The sequence below is a fragment of the Tupaia chinensis genome, unplaced genomic scaffold (genome assembly GCF_000334495.1).
Source record: "Tupaia chinensis unplaced genomic scaffold, TupChi_1.0 Scaffold139757_1, whole genome shotgun sequence".
NCBI classification, from domain to species: Eukaryota; Metazoa; Chordata; class Mammalia; order Scandentia; family Tupaiidae; genus Tupaia; species Tupaia belangeri.
Genome location: NW_006199637.1, coordinates 4,173,692 through 4,186,246, shown reverse-complemented (window position 1 = coordinate 4,186,246; position 12,555 = coordinate 4,173,692). Strand labels below are relative to the sequence as shown.

At 53.5% G+C, this 12,555-nt stretch overlaps 1 protein-coding gene across 3 annotated transcripts in view; it reads right to left on the bottom strand.

Moving 5' to 3' along the window:
- The window catches only part of DNMT3A (DNA methyltransferase 3 alpha), a 118,992-nt gene that overhangs the window by 48,713 nt on the left and 57,724 nt on the right, over window positions 1–12,555 (bottom strand). For 2 of the 3 annotated variants that reach the window (XM_027765815.1, XM_027765816.1), the window contains exon 4: window positions 5,501–5,771. In XM_027765815.1, the coding sequence (XP_027621616.1) occupies window positions 5,501–5,771 (271 nt within the window). Of the gene's footprint in view, window positions 1–5,500; window positions 5,772–10,188; window positions 10,464–12,555 lie in introns of those variants that run through there. The other variant, XM_027765814.1, reaches the window with a different exon arrangement.

Genomic DNA, 12,555 nt, shown 5'->3' with positions numbered 1-12,555 from the left:
CTGTGTGGGGAGGGGCCCCCGGCCAGCCAGGCCCCAGCGCGGGGGGAGGGGAGCAGGAGGGGCCAGCACTCGCCGGTCCGCCCCGCAGGCCGTGGATGGGGCGTCTGGCATATTCCACCGGCTGCTGCGTGGGAGGGGAGCGCGCCTGTGGGGGGCACATGGGTGGGCGGTGGGTGAGTACTCGCCGGCGCCATATACGTGACCGGCCTTTTAAGGCATGTCTCACCCCTCATGTCTCTGTCTTCCTCCTTGCTTCCCTTACGTCGTCTCTCCCACCACAGCCAGCTCCCCGACTTTTCCGGGGCACTCCCCCACCTGCTTGCGCGTCTGCACCGACACCGCCCACCGCCCACCGCCCTCGCTGAATTCTGTCGGCAAAGCTCTGGGCTGCCAGAAGGGGGCGCCTTCCCCCGATCAGGCTGCAGCATGGTGGGTCCGGCCAGTGTGGGCGGACCCGGATCCTGCTCGCTCAGCTCCAAGGTTGGAGCCAGGAACAGCTTCGTCATCCCAGCGGCTGGGGGTCCTGGGGCTGGCTCTGGATTCGGGCCTCAGGGCCCTGGGCTGCATTCTTTCCCCAGCTCCTGCGGCCCCCTATGGCACGTGATTGCATGTACAGGGAACCATCTATGTATCAGAGCAGAAGCGAAGCAGGGCGGAGGGATGCCATGACTATTTGTCCAGCCCCACCTTTTGCAGATGAGGAAACTGAGGCCTGGGGAGTGGAGTGACACAGCCAGAGCGGAGATCAGATTCCAGGGCCCCTGCCTCCCAAGCCAGCTCCCTGTCCACTGTATCACCGTCATTCCCTGATGTTCCCTGTTGCAGGATTCCCTAGCCTACATCTCCCCCCAGACACAGGACTTTTCCTTACTAGTTGCCAGCTGGCTTCTTTCTGGAATTTTCTCTTGGATAGACTGTGCATGCCCTCCCCCCATCTACTTTACAGCTTGCCCCAGCAAAACTGCAAACTCTGGGCTGCCTCGGAAGGTGGCACTTGTGGTGTACCAGGAAGGGCAGCTCACCTGCTCCCCCATCCAAACTCAGGGTCTTGGGCAGGGCCAGGTGCTATGTGCCCTCCAGGGTGGCCCTGGCAGGTCCAAGCATGACCCTAGGAGGCTAGGGTGCTTCTTGCATGTACGCGTCCGTCTGAGATTTGTGTCAGCCAGTGGCCACCCCAAGTTCTCTTTAAAATGCACCCGAATCTCACAGCAGGGTGGAGGCCACCTTTACCTGAGAGGGTAGTTGCTAGCCTGATGGATACTGGGCCCGGCTCGAGAGGGCAGACGAGCTTGGTGCTAACTCTAACTTGGTCCTCCAGTTGTATAATCTCGGGACAGTAATTGAACGTGTCTGAGTCCTCGGTCTCCCCACTTGAAAACTGGGGATCGGGGCCAGCAGTTGGCATAATGGCTGTTGCTGGACTCCCATGTACTTGACCGCGTTTCGAGTCCCACACCTGGTGGCTTAAACTCACGCCGGGCCCGTGTGCGTGCATGCCCAGGATCCTGAGAAGAGAATGGAGGAGAAGGGATTGTGGTGTGGCCATCCCCCCTGGGGGTGATTTCTCGCTTTCTGTCTCTGTCTTTCTGGCAAGCACAGGTGTCCTATAGCAAAAACCTCTCCAAAAAAAAAAAAAAGAAAAGAAAACGGGGGATCATTAAAGGGCTTCCTCACATGACCACAAAGAAGAAATAAGAGAATACATGTACAGCAGGACTTCTCAGTATGCAACCACGAGGCTCTTTAAAATGTGGATTCGGATTCAGTAGGCCTAGGACAGGACCTGTGATTCTGCATTTCTATTGTAACCTCCCAGGTGATGCCAACGCGGCCAGTCTGTGGATGGATGACACACAGCACGTAGCCAGCAGTCCGCGATGGGTGCCACGTCACTGTCACGGTTATGGCGGGGACGCTGGACCTGCTTGTCCTTACTGCTCACTGACCTCCCCTCTTCCGGGTCCTCTCTCCTAGCTGTACTCTAAGCAACTGGGGCTCCAAAGTGCTCACGGAAGGGTGCCCAGGCCACAGGAATCCTGCCTTCAAGTTCTCCGTTTTGGGGGCCAGGCCGGTGCATGGTGGTTAAGGTGGCTGGATCCCATATGGCAGACTTCATGGTTCAAGTCCTTTACCCCGCAGCTTAAAAAACATGCCAGGTGCGTGCATACGTATGTCCAAAATCCTGAGAGGAGAATGGAGAAGGGGTGGCAGCGTGGCCATCCACACCCAGGGGTGCTTTCTCACTTTCTCTGGCAAGTGCCCATACCCTATAACAAAAAAAAAATTTTTTTTTTAATTCTGTTTTTCTTATACAGGCACTAATGAAAGGGGCTGCAGAAGAGATGAAAAGAGCCCTGGAATGAGCGGAAGTGAAAGAGATCATGGCAGTCACTTCCTCCCTGGAGCCTTAGTCTCCTCTCCCATTCGACCCACCCAGCTGACACGCTCTCTGTGGCTCCCTGCTGGACAGTAGCAGGCTGCCGCACCCAGGTCAGGGCACGGCCAGCTGCACTCGGGCAGAGCCTCCGGAGGCCACGGCCCACCCTTCTGGGGGGCACCTCACCAATAGCATCTGGGCCCTTGACAGTGGCCGTCAGAGACCACACCCAGTGATCCGAGCCAGCAGCTCCACTTCCTGGATCCCCACGTTCTGTCTGAAGGCCACATTTTGGAGGTCATGGAAACTTAAAGCATTCTTGCTTGCTGTGCTCAGCGCTGTTTCTGAGGAAGGTCCCCCCAGTATCTAAAACCCCAGTCCTGGGAATTACCCTCGGTGCCCTCTCTCCCTCACCTCTCATATCCCTGGCACCTCCCTCCATCTCTGCTGCCCTTCCCAGAGCCACCTCCCTCCCTCGACCTACCCCAGCACCTAGCCTTGTCCTTCTCCCCAGCACCTCTGGCCCACTGTGGAATCCAGGTGGCAAAGAGACCTTTTTTTCTGTTTTCTTTGAGTTTTGCTATACAGTTTGTGCGCTTGCTAGAGAGACAGAGGGAGAGGGAGAGGGGAAGGAAGAAAGCACCCCCCAGGAGAGGGCTAACCTGCAATCCCTTCTCCATTCTGCTCCCAGGATTTTGGGTATGCATGCACAGGTGCCTGGCATGTTTCTTAAGCTGCAGGGTGTGAGACTGGAGTTGGCTATTTAGGATCCAACCATCTTAACCTCCATGCCATCTTTTCAAATGCAGAGCTATCCTGTCCTCCTGAGAAGACCTGGTATATGCCCCCCTTGCCTCTCATACCCTTCTGCCTTTCAAATGTAGTCTCATGGCTTCTGTCATCCCTGGACGCCCTCTTCCTCACCCAGGGGTCCTTATACCTGTCTCACTGTCTCCCTCCACAGCCCTCAGCTGCTGCATGGAGCTCACCCTTAGTGCAGGGACGGACAACAGCCCAAGCCACCTGGGCTTCCTCTGTTATGGTTCTTTATGGAGGAGCCCCACTTGTTTCACTTAGGGAACTTTTCCCCATATTTAATCACACTTTTTTCTTTTAGCTTTCTTTTCTTTTCTTTCCTTCCTTCCTTCCTCCCTTCCTTCCTTCCTTCCTTCTTTCTTTCTTTTTTTATTGCCATAGGGTATGTGCACTCACTGGAGAGAGACAGAGAGAAAGAAGGAGAGAAAAGAGAGAGGGAAAGCAAGATATCACGATGAAATCCCTTTTCTTCCATTCTCCTCTCAGGATTTTGGGCATTCATTTACATGCGCCCGGCATGAGTTTCAAGCCACCAGGTTTGGGACTTAAACCGTGTTCAGCCATGTGGGAGTCCAAAACCTTAACCACCAGGCAACCTGTTGGCCCAATCGCGCATTTTTATGTGTGCATTTCTCATTAATGCCTGTGTCTCCAGCAGCTCATGATGGCTTCCCTGGTACCTGGTACAGGTCCCGACACACAGAGTGTGCTGTGAACAGCTGTTACCGACAGCAGAAGGAGCTCCTGAGAATGACTAGAAACGGAGACAGGGAGATCCAAACTGAAAACAAACCCTCAAGGTGAAAGAGCAGCCTTGGAATTGTGGTTCCACCTGGAAGGCAGAAACACTGTCCTGCCCCGGGGGCTGCTGGGCAGCATGGTGCTAGGATCCCAGGGGCTGGAAGTCGCTGAGACCAGCCCACCAGAGAGGCGCCTTTGACTGGAAAGGGCAGAGGGTTCTCCTGCACACCCAGGCATTGTTAATTGAGGGTGCCACCTTCTCCCTGTCCTCCTGTTTCACTCCACTCAGGCCCTTCCAACACCCCCACCAAGTGTGAGGGTACATGCCAGGAGGCCTGGGCAGTGCAGGCACCACCCAGCACCCAGTCCCACTCCGGAACAGAGGAGGACAGTGGAAGAGTCGAGATGACATGGATCTCTGACCTGCCTCTTATGGCTTTAAGTACTTTATCGCTTTAAGCCTCAATTTTTCTCCATTAGAGATAATAACACCTCCCGAATAAGACCAGAAGAGCAAATAAAACAGCGAATGCACAGTCCCTCAGAAAGTAATTTGCACACGGAGGGGGCATCAAATATTTGTTGCATTATAAATTGATGGAAGCTTTTTAATAAGTTTGGAAGTCTCTTTTCTGGAAATGTTCTCTCTCTTGCATGAATATTAGCTTTGGATGCTTGCAAAAATAAGTCACACCAATTAATCAATTTACTCATTCCATCATACACACTTGGAAGGAGGACTTTTTGGAATTAAAATGCACATATGCAAAACAACCTGGCAGGGCCCTGGGAGGATCAAATGTGATAATGTATGAGAAAGTGCTTCGTAAACTGTGAAGCCCTGTACAAATGCTAGTTGTCCTCATTACTAACGTGTTTACAGCTTGGTTGGCCCTGAAATCGCTGGCTTAACCTGAAAAAGAAAAGTGGGCAATTTTCCAGGATTTCAAGGCTAGGCCCAAAAGGCCCCAGATGAAGAGGCCTGGGCAGGGCAGGACACAGATTGCCCCACCCCCTCGCCCTCCCCTGTGCCCCACTGTCACAACCAGATTTCCAGTCGAGTCAACCAGACTACGTGGGCTCACGACCCCTGCTCTGGAGGAGGCTAACATGGCACCTCCTGCCCCGCTCTTGAGGCCCCCTAAGAGCTGCAGGTCATGTGGAAGAGCACCCCGGCCAGGTGGGCTGAAAGAAACTGAGGCAATGACCAGAGAAGAAGGGAAGAACCGCCACTATTACCGTCTAGCAACCATTGGCATTACACGAGCCCACTGTTGCCAGATCTAGCTTTTTCATTTCATGAGAAGCCAAAACTCCAGATTTTTATGTGCAATTTCTTGATTTTTAAATACTGGCAACTAATTTTTTAAATGTTTAAAACACTGTGTGGGCCAAATAAAACACGTGCAAGCTGCATTCAGCCAGAAGCCTCCAGGCCCCAGGCCTGGCACGCAGGCCTTCAGCTACCACCCAGCCCGGCCCTCTGACACCTGCGGAGAGCCCAGGCTGAGCCCCAGGGGAATCCCGGCGGGCCCCAAGAGGCTGCCCCTTGTGCCAGGGACTCACCCTCTTCTGCAGGGGCTCCTCGGCCCCCCTTGGGGGTGCAGCAGCCATTCTCCACTGCTCGGGAAGCTTCAGGCGGGGTCTCAGCTGCACCCTCTCCCTCTGCTGGGGGCCCGCCCTTCTGTCCCCCAGCGGGGCTCCCTTCCTCTGGCTGGGGCTCACTTCGCTTCTCCAAGTCCCCGTTGGGTAACAGCTCTGAGGGGCCTGAGTCCTGGGCCATGGACGGGGACTTGGAGGTCACCGCAGGGTCCTTCGGTGTGTCACTGCTTTCCACCTGGAAAGATGGAGAAAGATACACAAGGGGAGGATTAGACCAATGGTCTTGGCCTCTTTGGGATCACTGATCCCTCTGAAATTCTGGTGAAAGTTACGCGTCCTCAACTGAGAAAACTGTTCACAAAAAGGCTCATGCAAGCAGATACATTCGCAATTTTGCTTTCAATTCAGAGTGTTCATTTCTTGACGTCAAGGGGTCTGTGACTCCAGTGTAAGAAACAGGAGAAGAGGAGACTAGATAGTGGTGCAGCAGTAAGACGCAATGCTCTGCAAGGCAGAGCAAGGTTCTAGGTTCGCATCCAGAGGCCTTCCTGAGTTTGCTGAGCACCTGCTTCCTGTGGGTGGGGCTGGCTGAGACTGGGGGTAGGTTGCGGCCTCAGAATGATATTGGGGGGGGGGCTGTCTCTCTCTCAAGAAATACATAAATAAATTTAAAAGGAAAAAGAAAGATAAAGAGCAACCAGCCTGTGGTATAGTGGTTAAGGTGCTGGACTCCCATATGGGTGACCATGGTTTGAGCCCCAACCTGGAGGCTTGAAAATCATGCTGGGTATGTGTGTGCATGCGTGTCCAAAATCCCAGAGAATGAAGACGGGATTGTAGTGTGACCATCCCTCCTGGGGGAGGGGGAGGTGATTTCTCACTTTCCCCCTTGGGGGGAGAACATTGTCCTTATAAAAAAAATTAAAAAAAAAAAAAAAAAAAAAAAAAAAAGATAAAGAGAGAAACCAGCAGGTAGCAGGTGGTTAAAGATGCTGGATTCCCCCGTGGCTGACCATAGTTCAAGTCCCAGACCTAGCAGCTTGCTTTCTCACTTTCTCTCTCTCTGTCTCTCTCTGATCAAATTTTAAAAAATAATAACAAATGGAATTAAATAGATATTTAAAAAGGGGGCTGACCAGCAGGTGGTGTGGTGGTTAAAGGTGCTGGACTCTCACATGGCCAACTATGGTTCAAGTCCTAGACCTGGTGGCTTGCTTTCTTACTTCCAACCCCCTGCTCCCCGCTTCTGTTTCTCTCTGCTGAAGCTGAAAAATAATAATAAATAATAGATAAAGTTAAATAAAAGAATTCTTTAAAAAGAAAGAAAGAAAGGAAGCAAGCAAGCAGAGAACTCATGCAGGTTTGCAGTCTGGTTCCACTGTTCTAGGGGTGCCCTCCCTACTCACTGAGGTCACACAGGCTTCCTAGCCTTCTCTGCAACCCCTGCTCAATGCAGATGCTCCTCATGCTACCCACAACTTGACCCTGGACCTCCTCTTCCTCAGAAGGCCCAGGTGCCAGAGCAGGACGATTCTGGGAAGCCCATGCTGGTCTGACCTGTGTGCTCAGAGCTCTTTGGGCCTTCCTCTAGGTCTGCTGAGGCCTGAGGATCTAAGGAGTCCTTACGAAAAGCATTCTCTGGACCCAAAGGCCACAGCTCTTTCCTCTTCAGCCTGGCACCCCGCAGGCGCTCAGATCCAGGAGAGCCAAGGCCCAGCAGGCAATTTGCAGTTTCTGCAGCAACCCCTCCAGAGCACAGGGTCCCATATCCCCCCTCAATAGGGAAATGCATTGCTTTATCCCCTGGAGTCTAAGAACTAAACTCACTAAGGTTCCAGGTAATAAAAGCAAATGCAGAGAAGTCCTAACTGCCTTTCTACGTGTCACCGCACCGCAGGCAAAGCTCTTCCCCACCCACTGCCCCTTGAGAGCCTCAGTCTCCCTGAGGAGCAGGTAACGAACCTGAACTCGAGGCCCTCCGAAAGTTTTGTGATTTCCTCAAGGTCATGTGCAGAACTGCGGTGTGTGCCCTCTGTCTTCAGCTCTCTGGAGGCAAGAGGCTCAGGGTATCTCAGGGAGGGGCCCCTGTGCCCAGCGCTCTGCCAACCCCACGGTACCGGGCTGTACTCAGCAACTCGCCCTGCTGGCTCCGTGTGCAGAAGGATGTCCAGTAAGAAGGACACTATCAGCTCAGTAAGCCTCAGGTAAGGCACTGCTAAGTGAGGGCCTCAGCTTCCGCACCTGGAAGGTGAGATCACTAGGCTAGGTGGAGGTTTTGTCTTTTTTTTTTAATAGTATTTTTGTTTTTGAAAATTTGTCAGAGTGTGCATCTGCTTGCTGGAGAGAGACAGAGAGAGAGTGCACGCCCCGGGGAGGATGGTCACACTGCAATTCCTTCTCTTCTGCTTCTCCTTTCAGGATTTTGGCATGCATGTATATGTGCTCAGCATGTTTTGCAAGCCACCAGGTCTAGGACTCCACCCATAAGGTCAGCCAGGTGGGCTCCACCTGCCTTAGCCATCACACCACTGGCTGGCTTGTCTTTCTTTTTAAGTCTTTTCTATTTAAGTCTTTTCTATTTGTGAAAGGCAGACATATTATGAAACTTCAAACCACACAAAGACGAAGTTTAAAAAAAAATTCCTAGAGGGCACCTGTGCTCACCAAAGACAGAGACAGAGAGAGGGAGGAGAAAGTACACCCCTCTCCATGGCGTGTGGTCGAGCACAATCCCTTCTGCATTTCTCCACCCTCAGGATCTTGGACACACACACGTATCCGGTGTGTTTTCTTTTTTCTTTCTTTATTTTGGAGAGGTTTTTGCTATAGAGCGCGTGCGCTCGCCAGACAGACTGAGAGAGACAGAGAGACAAAGTGAGAAATCACCCCCTAGGGGGGATGGCCACGCCGCAATCCCTTCTCCACTCTCCTCTCGGGATCTTGGGCACGTACGCACATGCGCCCGGCGTGAGTTTTAAGCCACTGGGTCCGGGACGCAAACCACGGTCAACTACGTGGGAGGCCAGTGACATAGCCATTATGCTAACTGCTGGTCCCAATCCAGTGTGTTTTCAAGCTGCTGAGTCTGGCATTTGAACTATGCAGTCAGCCATGTGGAATTCAGTGCTGTTAACTACCAGGCAAGGAAATGGCCCAGAAAAAAAAATATTTTTTTTAGAAGTTAAAGCTCCTAGGGCCAGCAGGTGGTGTGGTGGTTGAGATGCTGGACTCTCACATGGCTGACCACAGTTCAAGTCCCAGACCTGGTGTCTTGCTTTCTCAGTCTCCCTGGCCTCTGGTGAGCACATGTGCCCTATAGCAAATTTTAAAAATATAATAATAATGATAAATGAATCATTTGTTAAAAGGGTTAAAGCTCCTGTTTCAGTCCCTACCCCCACCCACCCAGAATAAATCAGCAGTTGAGTAAGCATCCTTTCTAGAGTTTTTTCCTATGCATCTAGTCATGTGTAAGCTACATGTTTATACATATACAGTCATACACACCCGCAGGTCCAGAACTTTATTTTCCTACTAGGGTATCATGCCACTCGCAATGTTCTGCAACTTGCTTTCTCACTTAACGAGCCTGGTGGGCATCTCTCCATACCAGAGCCTGGGAATCTGCCCTGGTTCACTGTGCACCAGAGCTGATGCAGGAGCTCTCTGACGGTGGGCACTGGGGCTGATTCACTCTCTGCTGCAGTGAACACCCTCGCACTTTCCGCTCTGTAGACCTGCGGGCTTCTCTAGGACAATGCCAGACGTGGGCTGCCCATCCAAGTGTGCTCTAGAAAGTGGAACCCCTGGAGAGAGCAGCTGAGAGAGTGCTGGTTCCCCAGCCCCTCCCCTGCACTGCCCGGCTTCCAAGGCTACTTCTGCTCTCAGGGCCTGGGACTGAAACTCCAAGCCCACTCCTATCTCATGAGAAACCCTTAGGCCTGGCAAATAGGGACAAGCCTTGGAATAAATAAATTAACAAACGAATAAATCAATCAATAAAAAAAAAAAAAAAAAAAAACCAGAGCCCTCTCAGGCCTGCTCTCCTCCCTGGACAAGACTCTCAAGCCTTGCCCCAGTAGGAGGAACCCCAGTGGCCTGGCCAAGCTGTTCTGCCCAAGCCACACAAGGTGCTCGGGGCAGGCCTGCTTCCAGGAAGAGAGCCCCCCATGGACTGCTGAACGCGCATGCACCCCTCAGCAATTGGAGGCTATAACAAGAGGAAGAGGAGGCATCCGAGGGAAGTGAGAAGCCCTCCAGGGCTTGAGGCCTGGGCCGACATGCTCAGAGCGAGGAGGGAGTGAAGCAAGTATAATAGACGCCTGCCTATGGCCTCAGCCTCCAGCTGTGTGACACTGTCCCAGACCAGGGGGTCTCTCCTACCTCCCCGATTGAGCAAACAAGGGGTCCCAGCCCAGAGCGCTCTGCCCTGGTCTAATGCTGTCACCTTTCAAGGCACAGTCGCATGTGTGAGAAAGTCTGATTGCTCAGGAAGCTGCAGAATGGAGCATGTCCCTGCCCTGACAGCCCTTCTCAGGGTCCAGCTGTGTCAGGCACCACGAAGCCCTAAACATGGCACGACAGGGAGGTGGGTGTGGGGTCCTGCCTGGCCAAGTCGGGTTGAGAAGCTGAGGTCAGAGCCAGTCCCTTACCATGGCAGCGTCTTCCTTCCCTCCAGCCACTTGCTGCCCCACGGACACTCCAGCTGGGGCAGGTTCTGCAGCCCACAGCACTGCTCGAGACAATCCACTGTCACTCACTTCCTGCCTGGGGGCCACATGGCCTCCTCTCACCCTGGGACTCACTTCCTGTTGACTGCCAGCTCCAGAGCAGAGACCCAGGAGCGCCAGCTCTGTTCTGAGCCCGCCGCAGCCCCAGGTCCCAACCAGCATACGAGCGGGCACCTCCCCCAGCCCTGTACCAGAGGATCCCATCTGTAGCCTCAACAGAGGGACCATCTTCTAAAGGTGCCCACCAGGCCGGATGGGAGCTACGCAGGCTGGCAGAAGGGGACATGCTGCACAGCTCCAGTCCCAGCCCCACGGCAGGCTTAGCCCCCCCCCCCCCCCTGCCACACCACACCCTCTGGCTCTGAGAAGCCCCATCTAAGCCAGAGCCCTGGGACTCCTGACCACTCTTGCTATGGTCACCCCTGGGTCCATGCTACCCATCAAGAAGTTCCTTGATGGGGCCAGCAGATAGCATGGTGGTTAAGCGCACTGGATTCCCACATGGCTGACCATGTGGGAGACCATGTTCAAGTCCCAGACCTGGTGGCTTGCTTTCTCACTTTCTCTTTCTCCCTCTCTTTCTCTCTCTCTCTCTTCCCCCCATCTCTGGTCAAATTTAAATAAATAAATAAATAAATAAAGTTAAATAAAATCTTTTTTTTTTTTTTTTTGGAGAGGTTTTTGCTATAGGGCAAAGACAGAGAGATAGAAAGTGAGAAATTACCCCCCGGGGGGAAAAAAAAACCCCCCCCCCCCCAGTGAGATGGCCACACCACAATCCCTTCCCCTCCATTTTCCTCTCGGGATCTTGAGCACGCATGCACACACATCCAGCGTGAGTTTAAGCCACTGAGTCTGGGACTCGAACCATGGTGGACTACATGGGGGTCCAGTGACAGCCATTATGCCAACTGCTGGTCCTAATACAATAACTCTTAAAAAAAAAAAAAAAGTCCCTTGAGCTAAGTGTGCCCCCCAGTGCAGCTCTCTGGGGCCCAGGTAACTGGGCAGGGCAAATCTATGTACAGGAGACTGCCCATCAGGAGAAAGGAAGAAGGCCTGCAGGCATATGGCCTGAAGCAACCCCTCAGATCTCTAGGGAGGAGCAGGTGCTTGTTAATAGGGCCTCTCAGCTGAGAACGGCCAAACCTGGGCTGGAAGCCACTGGAGTGGGCATGCCCAGCCGGGCCTGGCTCCTCTGCCCCACCTCAAGCTGTCCTCTCATCCCCCTGCTCTCCAGTTACCAGTAACAGGACTCCTGGGGGGCAGGGACTTGGTCTGATCCAGCTAGACTTAGCACAGAGCCCCCAGTAAATAGGCTGATGGCAAAAGCCAGGTTAAAAGAACACGCTGCACATAAGCTGAGCGGGAGCTCCATGCTGCCATGTCAGAGATAACTGCTGAACGGGTTTCGTTCGTTTTTACTTTGGACAGTTGCCTGGAAAGGAGACGCTGCATGTCATCTCGCCCATTACCTGGGCAGGGCTGGGCCGAGTGGCAGACATCCCTGGCCAACTTAAGGCACCACCAGCAGCTGCAGGTGACACTCTCAGAACAGGAAGAGAAGCAGGAAGTACCCCTTCTCCTCCTCCCTCAGAGGGCTGGATGGGGGCAACTGGCATTACCATCTGGCCTCTCCCCAGATTCAGTGAGGTGTGGTCCTATCACCCACCGCACCCCTACCCCCACTCAGGATGCCTCATCCTGGGTCTGCCATCCCCTCCTGGTGTTCCTCGAGGTTTTCTGACCTTTGACTTCCAGGCACAACCAGACCCCCACCCCCAGTGGACAATCACCTCCTGCTTTTCTGTTGTTCACCACCCCTTCCTCAGGCCACTCTTGTGAGCAGCTTATTCTGAACAGGTTCTCAACTGGGGGCAATTTTTCACCCCCACCCCCAGGACATTTGTCAATGTGTCTGGACACATTTTTGGCTGTCACTTGGTGGGGCAGGCGGGGTGCTAGCCTTTAGGAGGCAGAGACCAGGGATACTGCTAAATACCCTACAACGGGGGTCCCCAGCCCATTAGGAACCAGTATGCACAGCAGGAAGCAAGCAGTGGGCAGGTGAGGGAAGCCTCATCTGTGTTTACAGCCGCTCCCCATCGCAGGCCTTAGCGCCTGTGCTCCACCTCCTGGTGAAGCTCCACCCCGTCAGCTCAAGGCGACATTCGGTTCTCATTGAGGCACGAGCCCTATCATGAACTGCGCGAGCGTGGGATCGAGCCCTATCATGAACTGCGCAAGCGTGGGACCATGGCTGGGATCTCAGAAACATCTCCCCCACCC